The sequence below is a fragment of the Bos grunniens genome, chromosome 12, assembly GCF_055505025.1.
Source record: "Bos grunniens cultivar Pamir isolate PY7600 chromosome 12, Bosgru_T2T1.0, whole genome shotgun sequence".
NCBI classification, from domain to species: domain Eukaryota; kingdom Metazoa; phylum Chordata; class Mammalia; order Artiodactyla; family Bovidae; genus Bos; species Bos grunniens.
In genome coordinates this window covers 19523712-19546423 of record NC_141176.1, presented here as the reverse complement: position 1 = coordinate 19546423, position 22712 = coordinate 19523712, and the positions used below count along the sequence as shown (strand labels likewise).

Here is a 22712-nt window from a genome sequence, read left to right as displayed (position 1 = left end):
TCTCTTGCATGCATCCTGTGGCTAAAAGAAGTTGTGAATGTGTGCGCACACCACTAGGGAAGCCCAGTTCGACCAGTTGCATCCAATTCTTTGCCATACTGTGGACTGCAGGCCACCAGGCTCCTTTGCCCATGGAATTTCCCAAGCAAGAATACTGGAGTGGGTTGCCATTTTCTCCTCCAGGGGATCTTCCCAAGCTAGGGATCGAAACAGCATGCCCTGTGTCTCCTGCATTGAAGGTGGATTCTTTACCACTGAGCTACAAGGGGAGCCCTAAAAGTTGTGTGAAACAGCCAAATGTGTGGATTGCCCTTTGTTTTTTCAACACTTGCCTGTAGCAATGTGTTTGAAACATTCTTAGTTGAAGAGCTTGAAGTTTTCTGGGAAAGCTGGGGTTGGAGCAGAGAAACCCCTAGCATAGTTTGTAAAACACCGCTTTGAAGCATTGTGAGAGATTGGCCTCATCAGGATACTTCACAGGTTTATTAAAAATGATTAAAAGCAGGGGATCTATGGCTGTTCTATAAAGTATGTGCTCCCTGCAGGGCCTTCTGCAACATCCGTTTTCCCAGCCCTGAAGAACTGCCTACCATCTGCCTTCTTGAGTAATTCTTCTTTAAAACTGTGGTTCCCGGAGATAAATGGGGCCTTGTGCCAAATGATGTGTGAAGCCTCAAGGGAAACCAGGCATCTTCACAGCGCAGTGGTTTTACTTGATGTAAGAAAGACAGTTTTATGGTACTACAAACCTAGGTGTTAGTAAAGGACACATTTTGCATAATGTTTTAAAGACAAAATCAGGTTTTGTTTTTGAGAAAGACCATTTTGTGGACACATTTCTGCAGGCTAGGAGTCAGAAGAGTTGGAGAAGCAAAGGCACTCCCAAGTAGATCTACTTACGGACTAGCTTTCATTGTGACTGTCTTAATATTGAATAGAAGTCCCCACTCTTAAAGAACCATCATTATAAATGAACTGTTCTTGATTTTGAGTATAGACTTTAATTATTCCTGTATAGCAGACGAGACAGATCTCTTTTTATTAACTTCCTTTCTCAACCTGAACACTCCATGCATTTCAGCCATCCTGCTTTAAAGTCCTTCCTGGACCTGGTTCCTCTTGGCTTCGTGCATACCAAGGACCCCGTGTATAAAGTGTGCTTTGGCTAGTTTCTGGGTACAATGGAATGGGAACATTCCATTATCTGGCCATTTAATTCTGTTAACATGGAGGAGACTGTTTCAGTTACTTTACCAGCTTCATCATCATTAGATTTGTGATCAGGTAACAGCCTCAGTTCCCTTTGTTTTCAGCTCTTTTTAATCCAGTAGTTTGGTGTTTACAGTTTTCAAACCTTAATAGAATTTATAAATTTCACTTTATTTGATTTCAGCTCAGTTTTCTTCATAATAAGAACAGATTCCATATCTGTATGCATCCTTTCCATGGCTTCAGTCATTTTTTTATAAATAAGAGTTTTGAAACTAAGCCTTTAAGAACATTCAAATACTTCTTGAGCATCCTATCCCCTGCCAGGTCCCGTGCTAGGGTGCAAGGTCCACACACACAAATAAAAGTAAAAGCTGGGACAAATGTTATACAATGATACGTAATAGAGGGAATTGGCCTGGTTAGGAAGGTGATAATCAGGCTGGCAGTGAGTTGTCAGTAAATGCCAGCCTCTGGCATGAATGCTTAAGAAGTACCAACTCGGCCCTCAACATGTCTGTGATGAAGATTCTTATTATCAGGCAGACAGAAGTTAAAGTCTCCAAAAATTACACAGCTGATAGTGGTGAAGGAAAAGCAGGAGTTAATTGGGCAGATTCACTGGAAAAGCTTTTGTGGCAGACGGAACAGTACAAAGTAGGAAGAAGCATGGGAGTCCAGGTAGCGAAAGGAAGTACAGCTGGAGCCAAAATGATAGTGAAGGGGAGGGCTGCCAGGGCCAGGGGAGGGCTGAAGAGATAGGCAGGTGCCAGACCCCCACCTGTAAGGCATATGAAGAAGTTTTGATATTCTACAAGCAACGGTAAATCATCTTCATTAAATAAGAGTGATGATAGAAGTATTGTGTTTAATAACAATCATTGGCTGGTAGGGCAAGCACAGGAAATGTACTTTGAGTTTAGTAATGTGTACAGGTTGAAATAGTGAGTGTGAAGCCCTGAAGCAAGAGGTGGTGAACAGGTTGGTCCATGAAGTGGTTGAAAGAAAGTGTCCAACTCTTAGTGACCCCATGGAGTGTAGCCAGGCTCCTCTGTCTGTGGGATTTCCCAGGCAAGAATACTGGAGTGGGTTGCTATGCCCTTCTGCAGGGGATCTTTCCAACCCAGGGATCGAACACGGGTCTCTGGCATTGTGGGCAGATTCTTTACCATCTGAGCCACCAGATGGAATCCAAAGATACTGGCAACTGAAACAGGAGCAAGCGAAGCTTAGATCAGGAACTGGAGGAGAGGAAGATATCAAGGATGATTTCTGTGTTTCTGGGTTGCTATAACTGATGAATATTAAGTGGCATAAAAGATAATAAGCAACACTGAGGGGGAGTTCCCTGATTCATTGGTTAGGACTTGGCGCTTTCACTGCTGTGGCTGAGGATCAATCTCTGGTCGAGGAACAAAGAACATGAAAGCCTCACAGTGCAGTCAGAAGAAAAAGGAAAAAGCAATAGGAGAGAGTCAGACGCATGCAGTAGAGGGTGATGAGTTCAGTTCGGGTTGAGTGGAGTGGAGACACGCAAATGATGGTCAACGCTGTAAATACTGGTCTGGGCTCAGAGGAGAGGGCCAGTGCTAGAGATCTGAATCCTTGTTTTGGGGATTATTAAAACAGGAAGTGCAGGTCATCCCTGGGTATCCATGGGGCAATGGTTCCAGAAGCCCCTGTGTGTACCAGAATCCATGGATATTCAAGTCCCATTAGTTTGCCCTTCCTATCTGGATTCAAGGGCTGACTGTTCAGTTCAGTTGCTCAGTTGTGTCCGACTCTTTTCGACCCCATGGACTGCAGCATGCCAGGCCTCTCTGTCCATCACCAACTTCCAGAGCCTACTCAAACTCATGTTCATCACGTCGGTGATGCCATCCAACCATCTCATCCTCTGTCGTCCACTTCTGCCTTCAATCTTTCCCAGCATCAGGGTCTTTTCCAATGAGTCAGTTCTTCGCATCAGGTGGCCAAAGTACTGGAGTTTCAGCTTCAGCATCAGTCCTTCTAATGTACATTCAGGAGTGATTTCCTTTAGGATTGATTGATTGGCTCTCCTTGCAGTCCAAGGGACTCTCAAGAGTCTTCTCCAACACCACAGTTCAAAAGCATCAATTCTTCAGCTCTCAGCTTTCTTCACAGTCCAACTCTCACATCCATACATGACTACTGGGAAAACCATAGCCTTGACTAGATGGACCTTTGTTGGCAAAGTAATGTCTCTGCTTTTTAATATGCTGTCTAGGTTGGTCATAGCCTTTCTTCCAAGGAGCAAGCATCTTCCAGTTTCATGGCTGCTGTCAGCGTCTGCAGTGACTTTGGAGCCCAGAAAGATAGTTTGTCACTGTTTCCATTGTTTCCCCATCTATTTGCCATGAAGTGATGGGACTGGATGCCATGATCTTAGTTTTCTGAATGTTGAGTTTTAAGCCAACTTTTTCACTCTCCTCTTTCACTTTCAAGAGGCTCTTTAGTTCTTCTTTGCTTTCTGCTATAAGGGTGGTGTCATTTGCATATCTGAGGTTATTGATATTTCTCCCAGCAATCCTGATTCCAGCTTGTGGCTTCATCCAACCTGGCTGACTGTAGTTGTCTGTTAAGCATCTACTCAAGGGTCAAAAAGCAAAGGCCTTGGGGACACTTCACTTGTGGGTTCTGGCCTCGGCCCAGTCACTGAGAGTCCTTAGACAAGTTACTTAAATCTTATTTGAGCCTGTTTCCACATTTGTAAAATAGGAGGACACACACAGGGTCCAAGGGTTGTAAAGAAACATAAAATACCACATGAGCTGGCTCAGCTGTAAAGAATCTGCCTGCCAATGCAGGAGACAGGTTCCATCCCTGGGTCAGGAAGATTCCTCTGGAGAAAAAAGGCAACCCACTCCAGTAGAACAGAGAAGCTTGGTGGGCTACAGTCTCTGGAGTGGCAAAGACTCGGACACGACTGAGCAACTAAACAGCAACACAGTAAGTACAACATAAAACACCGCAGGTAAACTATCTGGTACCAAACTGCTGTGACCTACTGCTCCTCTCGCCCATACTTATGGTGATTTTGGATCTTTAAGGATAGTGTTAGAGTAAGCCATAATGTCTACTGATGGTTGCTTGCAAGGGCTTAATTAGAATATTTTGTCCCTAAAATTCTACCCCCCCCCCACCCTCTACTTCCTCCCTTCCCCCACTGCAGGCTATTGGCAAAATTTCCAACAGCTAGACTTCACTTCTTGGCTTAAGGCTTTGAACCCTGTTAACGATCACACTGCATCAAAAGGTGTGGCCCTATCGCCAGCCTTTTGGGCGTGGTCTGGGAATAGGTGGCTTACGTTTACTCCTTGGAAGGAAAGTTATGACCAACCTAGACAGCATATTAAAAAGCAGAGACATTACTTTGCCAACAAAGGTCGGTCTAGTCAAGGCTATGGTTTTTCCAGTGATCATGCGAGAGTTGGACTGTAAAGAAAGCTGAGCGCCGAAGAATTGATGCTTTTGAACTGTGGTGCTGGAGAAGACTCTTGAGAGTCCCTTGGACTGCAAGGAGATCCAACCAGTCCATCCTAAAGGAGATCAGTCCTGGGTGTTCATTGGAAGGACTGATGTTGAAGCTGAAACTCCAATACTTTGGCCACCTGATGCGAAGAGTTGACTCATTTGAAAAGACCCTGATGCTGGGAAAGATTGCAGGCTGAGAAGAAGGGGAGGACAGAGGATGAGATGCTGGATGGCATCACTGACTCGATGGACCTGAATCTGCGTAAGCTCTGGGAGTTGGTGATGGACAGGGAGGCCTGGCGTGCTGCAGTCCATGGGGTAACAAAGAGTCGGACACGAGTGAGTGAACAGAACTGGGGATAGGTCTGGTTTCGGCAGTTAAGAAAATTGGTGAGCATGTACCTGAGTTGAGAAAACGTCTGGCTCTGCTGTCTAGGTACTCCGCGGGGCAGCGGGGCGGGAGGCGGAAGCCTTCTTCCGCCCCACCCCCTCGCCGCGCAGCCCCGCCTCCTCGCCGCGCAGCCCCGTTTTCCCGCTCCCTGCTCGCGGGGCGATCCCAGTCCAGGTGCGGACAGTCTGCGCTGGGAGTAGGAAGCATGCACGCGGGCGGGGAGCTGGGCGCCGCGGCGGGCGGCTCGCTGCTGCTGTGCGCCTCGCTGCTGGCGGTGGGCTGCGCGCTGGGCCTGCGCCTGGGCCGGGGTCGGGGGGCGGCGGACCGCGGGCTGCTCGCCTGGCTCTGCTTCAACGCCCTGGTGCATTTCGCGCTGGTAAGTGAGTGTCCTCGCCTGGGCCCCGAAAACGCGGGTGGACGCCGCCTCTCTTGAGACCCTTCCCTCTAGTTTCCAGGAAAGAACGCGGACGCCAGGGACGCCTTGGCCGCCCCGGGCCCTATGGCGGGAGACCCGGGAATCACCTGGAGGCCGTGGTGCCCGTGGCCTTTGGCCAGATACTGCACCTCTCCGAGGTCCCAAGGCCGTAGCGCAGCTTCCTTGGTGGTGCCAGTTTCTCTACCAAATTAAAACTAAACCAGGAAAAGCCGAACATTGTTATCCCTCTATGGTGCTCTTAGTCGGATTGTAAGCTGTCGAAAGGCCTTGGCTTGCTTGACTTCGTAACCTGCACATAGATGTTTAAGATAATTGAGAGTTTTTGAATGACCCAGAGGCAGTAGGGAGGGGTGACGAGGTACGCTGGGGCCTGAACCAAAACCCCAAACCCGCTCCCAAATACTAATCACCATTTATTGGGTAACTACTGTATGCAGGCCCAGTACTGTGTTTAAAATTTCTGACCTGCGAAAACCCCATAAGTCACTTATTAATGTCCCCATTTTACAGAGAAACAAGCCCTGCAAAGTTAGATGACTTCACAGTGCCACACAGCTGGCGTGATTTTCGGAATAACTTTTATTAGTCTGACTCCAAAGCTTGCACTTTATTTCATGCCAGGCTTTAGGAAACTTGTCCTTAAAACTTCAACTCACTTTTTGTTTTTAAGGGAGTCTATTGAAAATGCCCCACTTCCCATGCACACACTCTTCTTAAAGCCTCTTGTTAAACTAGGCAAAATATCTTTTTCCTTTTTTTGCCAATTTGACCTTGGTTAAATCTAGGCAAACCCAAAGCTAATGTGAAGCCAGGGTCTCTACAATCGGTTCTCCTCCCTATCTGGTGGTTTCAATCAACGGAGGATAGAAAATACAAGAAAAAAAAAATTTCAGAAATTTCCAAGATGAAATTGCCCCCCTCTGCAACTCCCCCTCCTCACCCACAACTAGTTACATGGTATTTACCTTGTATTTACAGCTACTTATGTAGCATTTACATAGTGTTGGGTATTAAAGGTGAGCTAGAGATGATTTAAAGCCTAGGGGCTGCTGTCCGTTTATATGCAAATATTACACCATTTTTACAGAAGTGACTTGAGCATTTGTGGGTTTTGGCATGCGTGGGAAACAGTCCTTGTCTGAGGGAGGACTGGAATATAGAGAAAGAGCAGAGTTTTGGATAACCACCTAGGGCTGCAGATGTTTATCAGTTGGATATATGCACATATCAGATACTGCTGGAGGGAATGACGAAATTCCTTCTTTCCTAATAGTCAACTTGTGGAGGTTGTAGACAGTAAATAGTTCCCTCAACTCCTTTATTTATAGAATTGATTTTTTTTTTGCTGCGCGGGGTCTTAGTTGCAGCACATGGGATCTTCGGTCTTCGTTGCAGCATGCAGGATCTTTAGTTGCGGCATGCGGGATCTAGTTTCCCGAGCAGCAATCAAACCGTGGCCCCCTGCAATGGACCACCAGGGGAGTCTCTAAAGAATTTGTAAGCCGTTGCTGAACACAAGGTGTCCAAGGAACAGGGGCAATAAAACAGGTTACAAGGCCCACTTAAAGTGTATTATATTTTAGACACACAAAAAGGGTATTAAAACACTAAAACATACACCCACATGTTCACCACCTGGTTTAAAATTAAAGTCTGCTTTACAAGCACCGACTGCCAGGAAACACTGGATACATCTCCACTTGGCACCTTGAGGTGTAGCCCCATGTATGCCCCACTCTCCTCCTTTATTCTGAAGGAAATTCTTCCCCCCACCACCACCCATGGACCCATCTTGTGCTGTTTACCTGTCTCAGCTGCAAAACATCCCACTGTTTGAGTGTACCATACCATACATACCTTGAAGTGAAAGTGTTAGTCGCTCAGTTGTGTCTGACTCTTTGTGACCCCTTGGTCTATAGCCTGCCAAACTTCTCTGTTCTTATAATTCTCCAGACAAGAGTACTGAGGTGGGTTGCCCTTCCCTTCTCCAATGGATCTTGCCAACCCAGAGATCAAACCCTTGTCTCCTGCATCTCCTAATTGTAGGCAGATTCTTTGCCATCTGAGCCACTGGGGACCTGAATACATTCCTTGAATACATACAATAATCCCTTAATTCTAAAAGGCACTTTTTTTTTTTGATATGTTACAACAATCAGTGGCATAATTACTGTGGGTTATTTTATTGATGTATTAAAATATATATTTTAAATTTATATATATATATATTTAAGCTTCCTTATGGCTCAGTCAGTAAAGAATCTGCCTGGAATGCAGGAGACCCAGATTCGATCCCTAGGTCAAGAATATCCCCTGGAGAAGGAAATGGCAACCCACTCCAGTATTCTTGCCTGGGAAATCCCAAGGACAGAGGAACCTGGTGGGCTGCAGTCCATGGGGTTTCAAGAGTCCAACACGATTTAGCCACAAAACCACCACTAAAAAATATTTATTCATTTGTTTGAATGCACCAACTCTTAGTGGCAGCACCCGGAGTCTTTTACTTGTGGGATTTGAACTATTTGAGCAGCATGTGGGATCTAGTTCCCTGACCAGGGATCGAACCTGGGCCCCTTGCATGGAGAGTGCAGAATCACAGCCACTGGATCACCAGGGAAGTCCCTGATATTTTATGTCTCTGGAATTAGGTTGTATCTTTCAGTTGATAATGAAATATGATAAAAGCACACCCATTAATAATGTCTGGTTAAGTTGACTATTTACACACAATGCTTCAACCAGCGTCTTGGTACACATATCTTAGAGACTGTGAGAAGGGCTCTTAAGTGGTTGAGGCCTACCAGGCAAATGCATGTCCATATTATCTTTGAGATGATTGGGAGTTTGTTGTGAGAATACCCAGAAATGTGGGTGGAGCTAAGATTTGAATAGAAAGACTGAAGGAGGTCTGAAACCCCAGCTCACTGCTTCCCACTGGAACCTGAGCTGTCTCTCCTCACCCCTTTTGACTTGACTTCTCAAGTTGAGGCGCTGTCTGGGTCTGTTGGCCAGCATAAAATGCCGAGCTCCCCTGTTGCACAGAGATTCAACCAAGCATTGCCAGAGATGGTTCAGCTCCCTGATGTCCAATCAGACACTGGTTACCTGGGGCTGCAGCTCGGACCTTCAGTTCATCGGTTATGGCCGGGATGGAGGGCTGGTTGGTTTCCTGTCTGATGGGAGCCACGGTGACATCCATGAAGAAATCAGTGGTTTGGCTCACCATTGCTCAAAAGGTGCTATGGGTGTTTCTTGCCCTGGTGCTTCATGGGTTTTCCCTCATCTGTGATCTAAGTATAGCATTCTAGGCATGGCCAGGGGGCTTCCCAGGTGGCACTCATGGGAAAGAATCTGTCTGCCAATGCGGGAGACACAGATCCAGGTTCAGTCCCTGTGTCAGGAAGATCCCCTGGAATAGGAAATGGCAACCTGCTCCCATATTCTTTCCTGGAGAATCTCATGGACAGAGGAGCCTGGTGGGCTACAGTCTATGAGGTCGCAAAAAGCTGAAAACAACTGAGTGACTGAGCACAGGCGTGGCCAGAGCTGGAGGCAGGGTGTGTATGCCTGTTGGGGGAACATGTGGAAGTCCAGATTGATTAGAATGGAAGATTTACATAGGGTAAGACTCTAGCAACACGTGTCCAGCTGATATCTGCAGACCTAGCTGATTATCATCGGCTTTGATTTCTCTTTCTTTGTCATGACTATAGTCCTCTGTCAGTATTTATGGTGGATTGCTTCCATTACCCCCTGGGATACTCAGATCCACAAATTCTTAAGTCCCTTAGAAGGGGGACAAACTGGAAAGAGAACTTGAATTACAGATAAGGCTTAGAGTTTTATTCTGTGGAAGGAAGCCATGAAGTGTTTCAATCAAGGAAGTAAGGTGGCCAAAGCGGATCTTTCAAAACATAATTTGGTGGTGGTGTATCACGTCACAGGGTAAGGGGGCTGAGATTTTACCTTTTCGGGTGAAGTTAGCCTTGTTGATTGCCCAAGCTCCACAGGGCAAGGCAGTGAGGGTCAGATGGTACTTGCACAGGCTGGGGGCACATTACAGAGAGGAACACCCCCCAATTAGGTTCCCATCTTCTGTGGAGCTGCTGGTGACCTGCTCCTACTTCTCTCTAGAGAAAGACCTTATCTTTACTCAGGAATGTAAACAGATCCTCTCTGAGGAAGAGGAGGTGAGGGCTTTATCTTCACTACCCTGAAACATCTCAGGAAGGAGAGGTCTCTAAGCCCTACTACTCTGGAATGTCTCCTTACGTGCATATTCTTTTTTTTTTTTAATAGATTTTTTTTTTAATATGTTAGTTTTTCTTTTTAGAATAACTTTATTTATTTTTGGCTGTGCTGGGTCTTTGTTGCTTTGCAGGCTTTTTCTCTAGTTGCAGTGTTAGTTGCTCAGTCATGTCCAGCTCTCTGGACAGTCCGACCCCATGGACTGTAGCCTACCAGGCTCCTCTGTCCACGGGATTCTCCAGGCAAGTATACTGGAGTGGGTTGCCATTACGTTCTCCAGGGGATCTTCCTGACCCAAGGATCTTGGTTGTGGCGCGTGAACTCTAGTTGTGGCATGTGGGCGCCAGAGCCCGTGGGATTTAGTAGTAGTTTAGTGCTTAGGCTCAGAAGTTGTGGCACTGGGCTTAATTAATCCACACCATGTGGGTTCTTAGTTCCCTGACCAGGGATCAGACCCACATCCTCTGCACTGCAAGGCAGATTCTTAACCATGAGACCACCAGGAATATTCTTAAATTCGTGTGAATGCCTGTGCTTAGACACCCCAGCCAGACATTGCAAGAATAGGAGATCTTTATGGAAAATTGTCTCCTAACAGATGCAGAGTGGATTGGAAAGGATAGTTCAGGGCAAGAAGATCAGCTAAAACCGATTGCAGTATTTTAGGAATGAGAAGAAAGCTGAGCTTGGGTGGTGATGAAAGTTAAAATGAGGAGAAAAGCGAAATACAAGAGACTTTGCAGGGAAGAATTTTATGAGTCAGAGTAACCAGTTATATATACATCGGGAGTAGAGATGATCTTGGGGTTTAGAATTTGGCTGGCTTGGATAATGTTGATAATGTTAACAAGGACAAGAAAGTCTGATTTTAGAACTGTGAATCTGGGACTCCAGGGTGTAATTGAGGGGAAATGGTTGGAAGGCGCTGAAAATGTAAGACCCGTTGGAGAGGCAGAGTCAGGGTGGAACAGAGAGTTGGAAGTTCCTCACTGGACTGGAGGAGCGTAGGAAGCCCTGGGGAGAGTGACTTCCGAGTAAGAGAAAACAGAACGGTGAAAAGCCTGGGGATGACAGCAGAGTCTTTTGATATTGCTATTGAACAATCAGGAAGAGGAGGATCCAGGAAGAATCTTGGGGGCAAGGCCAAGAACAAGATATAGTGCTGGGTCCTGGGAGCTAAAGAAGGGAATTTCAGCATCACCGTGAAATGTGCAGCACTGTTACAAAAATAAAAAGTTCAAAAAAGGTGAAGGCTGAGCCTTCTGGAACCAGCCGTCAGGAAGTGGATGTAGATGGCATTGCTTGAATGGGGGCACCAGCAGCCAGGGGCAAGGGCTTAGCAGGTGGGGCAGAGGGGAAGTATATGCCAGACTTGCAGGAGATTTGGTGGTGGAAGGAAGGACAGTGCAGGAATGTGCCGACTTGAAGAAAAATGGACAGACTTAAGAGCTGTGAGTGTAAGTTGCTTTTTTAAAAAATTTGTTTTATATATAGAGGTATTTTTTTAGCTGCACTGGGTCTTTGTTGCTGCGTGGGCTTTCTCTAGTTGCAGAGAGCGGGGACACTCTCTAGCTGGCGTGCGTAGGCTTCTCTTACTGGGGAGCTCGGGCTCTAAGCTTGTGGGCTTAGTTGCCCCACAGCACACGGCGTCTTCCCCGACCAGGGATCGAACCCATGTCCCCCGCATTGACGGATGAATTCTTAACTGCGGGACCGCCAGGGAAGTCTGTGAGTCTAAGTTTTAATTCAGGGACCTTACTGAGGACTGTGAGTGGCCCAGGAGACAGTCTCTCAGGAGCTCAGAAGAAGCTGCCCCCAAAAGATAGGGGAAAAGAAAGAAGAAAGAAAGTTAGTCACTCAGTCGTGTCCGACTCTTTGTGACCCACCAGGCTCCTCTGTCCATGGAATTCTCCAGGCAGGAATACTGGAGTGGGTTGCCACGAAAGAGCTTATATATGGGTTTTGGCTAGGGAAGACATGCAGTCAAGCACACATCCTCGATAAAAAAAATCACTGCTGGTCACAAAAAACAAGATAGCTCAAGGTAACAGTATCAGTGCTTGTCCAACCATACATGTGAAGATGCTTGAATCTGGGTTCATGAGAATTCCTCCTGAGATGTGCATCCTACAATCTCTGGGGCCTGTTTTTCTGAAGCACAGTGTGTCTCATGCTGCATTTCACCCCGAGTTCTTCTCAGGGAGCGCGGTCCGTCAGCAACTGCAGCGGCTGTTGACTTCATCCTCACAGAGCTGGGTGCTGATCAACACCCTTTATTCTTCCTTGTTTACAAAGAAAAGTTCAAAAGATGCGGCAAGAGCCAGGGACTTGGGGTTTAAGGTGGGAAGGTCTGAGCACATGTGTGAGCAGGAGCCTGGTCCAAGGGAGGGTGGACGGCAGAGCTGTGTGCGGGCCCACGTGTTGTCTGGCGTTGCCCGGCCGCATGAACCGAGGGGAATCGGATGGGCCTAACTCTGCCACTGGTCCTCTGCTCAGACCCCTAGGCTAGCCATTCCCACCCTCTCATGACTGTGGAGCAGCACTTGGGCTTGTCCATCAGGATGCAGGACGGTTGTCACGGAACATCTGGGCTCTGTAGTCTCTCCATTCATTCTGCCTTAACGCCCAAGCGTCGTCTTTCTTCAAGAAATCCTGAGGCTGCTTACCTCCCTATTAATGGTGTATTTTGAACATTACCCTTTTCTGTTTCACGTTGCCATCTGTTCTTTGCCTTCATGGCAGTAACTTCAGCTTCTGATCTTGGGACTTTCTAAAATTGTCTTCCTCCCACTACTTTGTCATGAGGTCTGAAGTTGCCTTTTAATTGGCCGTCTGTTGCTGGCTCCTGTTTTCCTTTCCATTTTTGGCATCATTATCTTCATCAGTTTCGCTCTAAGATAGATATCCTCTCTGGTAAATGAATTCATAGTCCTGTGCGGTTTGGTAAGCCTGGTGAATCACAGTGGGTTTAGCTGTGTGTTAAGAGTAATGGTTCACTGGTTAATTTTGTGTGTCACCTTGACTGGGCCATGGGGTGCCCAGATATTTTGACAAACGTTATTCTGGGTGTCCTGTGAAGGTGTTTTGGTTGAAGTTAATATTTACATCGGTAAAGCAGAATGCCCTCCGTAACACGAGTGGGCCTCATCCGATCAACTGAAGGCCTGTCGTCCAGTTGCTCTGTCGTCCCGACTCTGCGACCCCATGGACTGCAGCATGCCAGGCTTCCCTGTCCTTCACCATCTCCTAGAGTTTGCTCAACTCATTCCACTGATTCAGTGATGCCATCCAGTGATGGCATCCAGTGATGGCATCCAGGATGCCATCTCATCCTCTGTCGTCCCCTTCTCCTTCTGCCCTCAATCTTTTCCAGTATCAGAGTCTTTTCCAATGAGTCAGCTCTTCATATCAGGTGGCCAAAGTATTGGAGCTTCAGCTTCAACATCAGTCCTTCCAATGAATATTCAGGATTGATTTCCTTTAGGATTGACTGGTTGGATCTCCTTGGTGTCCTGACTGGAACAAAAACCTGGTCTTCCCTCTAGTCAGAAAGAAAGCCTCCTACCTGGGAGACATTCACGCTGGGACATTGGCTTTTTACTGCCTTTTGACTCAAACTGAAACAAGGGCTTTTCCTGAATCCCAAGCCTGCTGGCCTTTGGACTAGATCTGTACCATTGGTTCCGCCTCTTCTCAGGCCTCTGCTTGGGTTAGAGCTCCATTGGCTTTCTTGGGTCTCCAGCTTGCTGACTCAACCTCAGGTCGTGGGACTTGTCAGCCTTCGACAATTGCTTAAGCCAGTTCCTTATGATAAATCTAGGTAGATATATAGACATACATACACATAACTTTAGGTACAGATATAATCTCCTGGTGGTTCTGTTTATGGTGTCAAAGCCTAAAGAATAGCGCCCAGAATGAGCCACTATCCATTATTTAGGGTGGTAGACAGTCCTCGAACTTCTACAGATCAGGATTCAGTCTGTTTTCTGACATGATGAAGAATGTTCCTTAGCAATTGGGATGGCTGTCCATGTAGCCACATCTCAGAATGACGTATTGTTCCTCCTTTCCACAAAATCTGAGTGCCTGCTGGGGAACCTGTGTCTAGATACAAACAAAATAGATGACCCTTGTCCTCTCAGAGTTTATGGATTAGCAGATTTTTTCTTATTATTTCATGTGGAAAATAATATTTGTTAATATAAATATTAATAATATTTATTAATGTCACTCGATATGAGAAATTTCTCATATGAGAAATTTCCTTTGCAGATAAGGGCTAGGAGAAGCTTAGTTTCTTTTTAAAAAATTGGTCTCTTTCTCTCTGATGGCAAGAACAAAATAAATGTTTCTCCTTTTCACTTTGGCTGCTTGGATGCTCAGAACCATATTTAAGCTCTATAATAACAAAAGATAGTCTACATATAGATGTTTTTATTGTCCCTGATCCAAATTCTTATGTATATTTTACCATTTAGTGGAATGTTTTTTGTTGTAATTAACCTAAAATCTTTTGTAAAAGGAGAAAGCCTGTAAATATTTCAAAAAGTTTTAATGCAACTAAACTTACTTCCTTTGAAATAAAAATATTCCAGGGAAATATCTTTTTTCTTTTATAACACTAAACACAATTTGTAACTGTTTTGACTTCTTCTATCTCGAGAACCTGGCCTGGTGCCTGGTTTGTAGGGGCTATTCTGGAATATTTGTTCATACTGAATGAATGGAAGAATGATTCTTTGCATTTAATTTTTAGCAGCATCTACCATTTGCATTTTAAGCCTCTGATTGCTCAGATATCTAAAATGTCAGTTCTTGGACTTCCTTCGTGGTCCAGTGGTTAAGACTGTGCCCTCCCAGTGCAGGGGTCATGGGTTCGATCCCTGCTCAGGGAACTAAGATTCCATATGCTGCTAAGTCACTTCAGTCGTGTCCAACTCTGTGCGACCCCATAGACGGCAGCCCACCAGGCTCCCCCGTCCCTGGGATTCTCTAGGCAAGAACACTGGAGTGGGTTGCCATTTCCTTTTCCAATGCATGAACGTGAAAAGTGAAAGTGAAGTCGCTCAGTCATGTCCGACCCTTAGCGTGGACTGCAGCCTTCCAGGCTTCTCCGCAAGAGTACTGGAGTAGGGTGCCATCGCCTTCTCCGAAGATTCCATATGCCACAAGGCAAAAAAAAAGTGGTTAAAATGTCAGTTTTTTTTCTATGTCAGACAGTCTTTTAAAACAAAATTTGTTTAAATTATTTATTTCCACAATAATTGTAAAAAAATAACATATCTACAAGGAAGAAAAGTTAAAATTACCTAGAGATAATTATTGTTAGTATTCTTAAAAATAGTCTTCCAGAATTTATATGAATATATATATCCATACAAATATTTTTCAGGATCCTTTTTGAAAAAATGGGATCATATTATTCATTCTTTGTTGCTTTTTTTCCATTTAGCTGTGTTCAGTGGCCGTCTGTATGAGTCTGTTGAACTATTATTAATACCTCATAAATTTAAATAACTGCTTAGGATTCCATTATACTTCATGTATAATCTTTTTCACCAATCCTAAATTGTTGGACTTACAGGCTTTTCCCAGTTGCTGGCAATTACATAGAATGTTCTCTGTATATTTTTATGCACTTGTCTTAAGTGTTTACCCAGGATGAATCCTGAAAAGTATAGTTGCTTGCTTTAAGGGAAGCTAAGAGCTTCCCTGGTGGCTCAGTTGGTAAAGAATCTGCCTGCAATGCAGGAGACCCGGGTTTGATCTCTGGGTTGGGAAGATCCCCTGGAGAAGGAAATGGTCACCCACTCCAGTATGCTTGCCTGGGAAATGCCGTGGACAGAGGAGCCTGGCGGGCTGCAGTCCATGGAGTCACAAGAGTCGGACATGACTGAGTGACTAAACCAAGGGAAGCCAGTGTTTGAAGATCCCAGAAACATGATCCCCATTTGTAGTTCCATCAGCTGCTTTCCCCCAGTCGTCCAGTAGGAGATAGCAAGATTGTGTATCAGGTACCTCTCAGATCTTCTTGGCTTCGTCTGATCCTTGACCGTTTGCTCTGCTTCTGCCACCATGACGGCAACCAACTCCAGCTTCACTGGGTCCCATCCAGGCACCTTCTGCTTCCAGCCCCTGCCCCAGGCCCCTCACATGCCACTCAGGTGTGGGGTCCTGGGGTCCCACTCGGCTCCCACATCCCTACCCACGGGCTGAACCTTTGACAATGATTTTTGGGAACCACAGGATAAATTCTTCCTTCTCACCCAAGAGGAACTCCCCAAAGAAGCAATAGTTCATACAGTCTTTGGACAAGTATAAGATTGAGACATCAGTTAGCTTGTTACTAAGCAGCTTTACTAAGTTGCTAAACCCACTAAGGTAGCCTCCTACCTGATTCATGCCTCTCCTTGGTCCCATTTCCCATTTCTCCTCCTCTGCCTCCTTGGGATAGTGATCCCCGTAAAAGTAGAACACAGTATAATACTTCCTCGCTTAAAGTGAGGTCATGAGCATGGACTTTCTCCCAATAATGACTGGTTCCTTATAAAGGAGGGAATTTGGACACAGGGCGAGAACGCCACGTGAACTTGAAGGCATCGATCAGAGTGAGGCTCCTTCATGCCAAGGCACACCAAAGAGTACCGTCAAACCCCTGGAAGGTATAGGGGAGAGGGGCAGGAGACAGAATCCCCCTGCAGCCCTGGGAAGAAACGGCCCTGCTGACAGGTTGATCCTGCACACCAGCCTCCAGATGAGGCACAGTTCAGTGCTTGCGGTTTTAAGCCACCCGATCTGTGGTACTTTTCTGTGGCAGCCCAATCCAACGACTGCACCATGCTTCCTGGCAGCTTGACTTTATTCAGAGTGTCGACTTGTTCTGGGCCTCTCCTGACCTCTCCTACGTATTCATTGTCAGAATCAGATTGGCTTCACGCCCTCTTTCTGAATTGGTGCTCTCGGAGAATAAGAATGTTGTCACGGGCCCAGCTCGGGTCTGTTCAGGTTGTGATGTTTTGCAAGGGCTGCTTCGTAGGCCAGCCGCCAGCCTGTGCGCTGACTGCCTCCTTGTCGCTCCCGATCCTTGGATCCGGGCACCTGCAGCCGAAGGAGCGGCTGTCGCGGTGCAGACCCTGGCCCAGTCCGTGGCGGGCACAGGGTGCGTTGTGCCCCACACATCCAGAGGAACGCCCGGTACCGCGTGTGGAAAGTGAGAACGTTGCCATAGTCTGGGAGTGGCATTCAGGAGCCAAGTAGCCCAGTCTCCCCCTGAAATAGGACTTCTCTCATAGTCCAGACAGATGTCCTTGGGTCAGCCACCTGTGCTTGAGAACGTTCAGTGGGTGCCATCTTTCCCAAATAGAATAGCTCTAGTTACAAGAAAATGTTGCCTTATGTTGAGCTGAGACTAGCCCCCTTGAGATTTCTTTGGGTCCTACTTGTGCCATCTTCTGTAGCCCAAAGGGAAGCTGAGCTGCAGCTCTGCCGTTTCCCACGGCGTGGTTTCCTGGCTCTTTTCCGCCCTGTCACTCACCTTCACTCACACCACAGGCTGCCTTTCAAGTGCTGGTTACTCGGTGCTGTTCCAGAGGAGCTCTGACTCAAGAAGCCTGGGGCAGAGTGGGAAGGCGGGGGGAGCACGGGCTTTGGGGTCCGACAGGTGTGCTGGTGCGGCCGGCTCTGTCTTTTCCCACCTGTGAAATCCTGGGCAGCGCCCCTTTTCCCGCTGGAAATCCTTTCTGTGATGCAGAAGGGAAGGAAGAAAGATATGTGCGTTATGAAATAATCGTGGTGCTTTAGTGACTCAGTTGTGTCCGACCCTTCGTGACTCCATGGACTGGAGCCTGCCAGGCTTCTCTGTCCATCAAATTTTCCAGGCAAATTTGGAAACTGGAGCAGGTTGCTGTTCCCTTTTCCAGGGGATCTTCCCAACCCAGGGATCAAACCCAGGTCTCCTGCATTGCAGGCGGATTCTTTACTGACTGAACCACCAGAGTATGTGCATTAAATATGTGTGAGACATACACGCTGAGGAGGCTTTGCAGAGCATATACAGAAAAACCAGAATTCTCACTATAGTGATTTCCCCTCTTTACTGCTGCTGCTAAGTCACTTCAGTCGTGTCCGACTCTCTGCAACTCCATGGACTGTAGCCTGCCAGGCTCCTCTGTCCATGGGATTTCCCAGCCAAGAATACTAGAGTGGGTTGTCATGCCCTCCTCCAGGGGATCTTGCCAACCCAGGGATCAAACCTGAGTCTCCTGCAGCTCCTGTATGAAAGGCAGATTCTTTACTGCTGAGCACTGGGGAAATTATTTCATTGTTTACTCGTACTTGTATTTTGCATTAAACTCTTTTGGCAGCAAAGAGAAATAAAAAGCAAAATAATGTTTTTTGTTTTTTTTTTAAGGGAGGGAGGGAGAAAGGAAACTTTCTTTCTGGGTTTCCTTATTGTGTTAGTCTCTTTAGGCTGCTGCAACAAAATGCCACACACGGGGTGGCTTATAAACAACAGAAATTTCTTTCTTACAGTTTTGGAGCCTGAAAGTCTGAGATCAGGACCCAAATTTGAGATATCTACCCCAAATTTGTAGACATAAAGTATGGAACTAATATTTTCTTCGAATGCTTGTTGAAAGAATTAAATAAACTTGGTAATTTAGGGCAGGTCTCCTCAAACTTGACTGTGCCCAGGAATCTCCATAAGTCTGGACTAGGGTCTGATAGTCCACACCAGCTCCCAGCTGGTGCTCGAGCTGTGGTCCGTGAACCATATATGAATAGCAAGGATGAAGGGCACTGGGCACAGTGCCCAGAGCTTAGCAGAGTTCAGTAAATGTTCATCCTTCCTCTGTCCCTTTTGTGACCCCTCCTCACCATCCTTCTTACTTGGATTAAGTTTTAATTTTCATCCAATCCCTAAGTAATCATGTGATAATACACATGTCCAATAAAGATGAGCCTTGGAAGGTTTCAAATCTAAGAAGTAACTGCCTCAGCAAAGGAGGGTATATTCTTTAAAGGGGAGAAGTGGTTTTTAAGTCCTAAAGCAAACACTAAGCTGCCATGTTGTAGGAACAATAGAACTTGTGTGGCTGTGTGGTACCCCAACTTCTGAAAGGGCCAGCATGGTCCATTGTTAATGTCGGGCAACAGCCCGCCTGCTAGGACCGAATGGAATGGTTCCATCGAATGGAAGTCATCGCCTCATTAAGCGGATGACAGCTGGGCAGCATATATTTATGAAGTCAATAAAGCCTTGTCATTGAGGGGCTGTAGGAGGCTGAAGCAGCTGATCCTTCCAGAAACAATGATGTGTGCTGTTGCCATGACATGGAAAAATCAAGTCCGATTAGGCTGAGGTTTTATGAGTCAGATCAGTAAATGCTAATACATTTTGACAGGATTTACGTATTGATTCTATTCTTACTCCACTTTATTCTCCCACTCTTAATGCATTGCAGTTTTTCTGGCTCTTCGTTCACACACTTTTTTTTTTTTAAACCTTGCAAATATATTTAACTATAAATTCAGGCTTTACAAATACAAACACAAATTACAAGAAGAAAATGTATGTTCTCTTATTTCTATAAAGCCTATAAAGGCTTATAAAATTTTTTCTTTAAGGGTGAAATGAGTAAATTGAGCATTCTTTACCAATTGGTCATTGAGTTATAAATAGCAGAAACTTGCCCAGCTCAAGCATGTTTCTAAAATCTGAGCTTTGACTTGTAGCTGTCTGAAAGTCTATAAAATGCATTGTTAGAACTACATGTCTGGAACACATTAAGTGAAAAATGAGACCAGCCTTTTTTTTTCCCCCACTTCAAGGCACGTGAGATCTTAGTTCCCTGACCAGGAATTGAACATTGGAAATACAGAGTATTAACCACTGAACCGCCGGGGAAGTCTTGCCTTTGTTTCTTAATTTATTTGCCATGATTCATTTTAGCTTTTAAGTTGATTTTGTTAGCAGCTCAATTAGACAGTATAGTCCAGTCCCATTTTAGAGCATTTAATATGAATTAAATGGTTTTTAAACCAAAATTCCTGATACATTGAACTTAAAATCTTTTAAGTCAATAAACATTGTGGAATTGTCCTCATCACCCTCTAGGTTGATAGTAGGAAAACTAATGGCAGGGAGAAAGTATTTTAAATATTTGTAGCTATGTAATAACATATACATGAAGAATTTCATGAAGGCTACTGTGGAACTCAAGCAGTGATGTCTCTGGGGGTGAGATTGGGGATTGGGAAAGAAAGAGACTTTTACCTTTTACCTTATAGCTTTTTGTAAATTTTTTTTAACTTACAGCACGTATCACTTCAATAATTTTTAATTGTTAAAATGGTAAAACAGCAGCCCACATTACCAGAAAGGATGTCGGAAGAGTAAAGAAAAGTGTGACGGAAAGTCAGCATGCTGTGGGGGTTGGGAGCACCGATGTGGGGCAAGGACAGGTGAGTTGTAACAGGAAAAGAGCCCTTATCAGGGTGAGCCCTGGCAGTAAAGACCTGGCCTGCCAGTACAGGAGATGCAAGAGATGCGGGTTTGATCCCAGGGTCGGGAAGATCCCCTGGAGGAAGGCATGGCAATCCACTGCAGTATTCTTGCCTGGGAAATCCCACAGACAGAGAAGCCTGGTGGGTTACAGTCCATGGAGTCACAGAATCGGATGCAACTGAAGCGACTTAGCATGCACACACAGAGTGAGCAGAAGCCCACTCTGCAGCTTCTCTGCAGACTTAACTGGACAACACGGAGAATTCACTCAGCGTGTCACCTGGAGCCAGGAGGACAGGGGGCTAGCATGTCGATGGCTGTTCTTTCACCAGAAGGGCACAGGTAATTTGAAAAGGGTGTGCAAACACCATGACCATTTTCCCTTTCTTTTTGCGATCATGGCCATTGGCTCTCCTTGCTTTTTATCCTTGGTGTGTGTGTGTGTATCCGTGTGTGTGTAGGACACGTTGAGGCTGGTGAGAAGTGTGAGGGCAGAGGACCTCTGGGACCATGGGGTCCTGAGTCAGGAACCCAGAAACGCAAGGGACAGCAGTTCATTTTTGACAAAGTGCTGTATGTTGTTGTTGTTCAGTCAGTCATGTCCAACTCTTTGCAGCCCCATGGACTGCAGCACGCCAGGCTTCCCTGTCCTTCACCATCTCCGGGAGTTTGCTCAAATTCATGTCCAATGAGTCAGTGATGCTGTCTAACCATGAACAGTATGAAAAGGTGCTATATATATTTTTTTTTAAGTATTTATTTATTTTATATATTTGGTTGTACCAGGTCTTAGCTGAGGCACATGAGCTCTAGTTCCCTGCCGCTGCTGCTGCTAAGTCGCTTCAGTCGTGTCCGACTCTGTGCGACCACAGAGACAGCAGCCCACCAGGCCCCGCTGTCCCTGGGATTCTCCAGGCAAGACCACTGGAGTGGGTTGCCATTTCCTTCTCCAGTGCATGAAAGTGAAAAGTGAAAGTGAAGCTGCTCAGTCGTGTCCGACTCTTAGCGACCCCATGGACTGCAGCCCACCAGGCTCCTCTGTCCATGGGATTTGCCAGGCAAGAACACTGGAGTCGGTTGCCATTGCCTTCTCCGCTAGTTCCCTGACCAGGGAGCAAATCTGGGCCCCCTGCGTTGGGAGCGTGCAGAGTCCTAGCCCCTGGGCCACCAGGCAAGTCCCATGTATCTTTTTTTAAATTAAGCCCTACTGTGAAAAATTTTAAGCAGGCACAGATGTAGAGAGACTAGTGTAATGAGCAGGTTTGGTGTTTTCAAATTTTGCTGCACTTGCTTCGTCACTTTTTTCTTTTTCTCCCTCCCTCCCTCCCCCCGCCCTTCCTTTTTCTTTCATTATTGCTGAAGTATTTTCAAGGGAACCCAGACCTCCTGTCCTGTTGCCCCTACATCCTGAGTGAGTTTCTCTGTAAAAATTCAGGCTGTGCTCCTTAGGGGACAGGTGTCTGCCTCTCAGACAGTGGTAGGAATAATTGCACTCACTCCGAAATTCTTGACGACAGCCTCAAGCCCAGTCAGTCAGTCAGGGAGTCTGCCCTGGGGGCTGCCACGAGCTTGGCCTTCCCATGACTGATGGCTGGTGGCAGGTGAGGGACGCACAGCCCACTCCTACTTGAAAGGCTGGGGCTTAAAAGGCTCTGACCCCACAACCCTCCAGGGGCCCCCTTCCTCCGCGCCTGGCCCTCCACTGACGGCAGTCCGCCCGGGCCACCGCTCAGTGAGGTCAGTGGACCAAGTGCCGCACTCAGGGCTTCCAGTCAGTAAGAGACACTCTGCGAAAGGTGAAGATCTAGCCTAATTCTGCTCATGACTCTCTCATTCGTTCAGTTCTTCATTCATCAAACATCTGTTGAGAGCTTTACTCTGTTGCTTTCTATTGATGAGGGAGTTGAAACTCAGAGAGGTCAAGGTAGCAGGGAATATAAGAAATAAAATCTGCTGTGGTTTTTTTTTTTTTTTGGCTCACTCACCCAGATCTCCAGCCTGCAGCACAGGGCGCTTACCCCTCCACCTGTTCAGGCCCTCCTTCCCAGTTAAGCAACACCCTACTGATGGCCTTTGCTGCTTACCAAGCACCTTTCATCTGGTCCTTAAAATCTCCAGGTAGCTGTTGAGCTCAAACATGAATTTTAGTTCTGGCTGGCTAGTTCTTCACCATATAGTATGATTAAAGACTTTTGGAGCTGATAACCTTCCAAGTTTATTCTGCAAGTTAGTATAAATTTCATCTTCCAGAGCCTGGAAATAATTTTAACAGGGAAGAAAAAGCGCTTTGTGGTTCATTTGATATAAAATACGAATTCATGGGAGGAAGTAAGTCTGTTTCCATTCTCTAAAATTCTACAGGTAATTTTGGCTCTTGGCAAATAGTAACTAGTGTTTCCAGTGACTTTGATCTTGATCTTAGA

The 22712-nt window shown here is 46.1% G+C and overlaps 1 protein-coding gene across 3 annotated transcripts in view; it reads left to right on the top strand.

The window, feature by feature from the left end:
- Nucleotides 1-5199: 5199 nt before the first annotated feature.
- EBPL (EBP like) overlaps nt 5200-22712 on the top strand; it is a 28925-nt gene continuing 11412 nt past the window's right edge. Inside the window, exon 1 of one of the 3 annotated variants that reach the window (XM_086329136.1) lies at nt 5200-5471. In XM_086329136.1, the coding sequence (XP_086185262.1) occupies nt 5301-5471 (171 nt within the window). In that variant the 5' untranslated portion in view covers nt 5200-5300. Of the gene's footprint in view, nt 5472-20416; nt 20632-22712 lie in introns of those variants that run through there. The other 2 variants (XM_086329134.1, XM_086329135.1) reach the window with 2 other exon arrangements.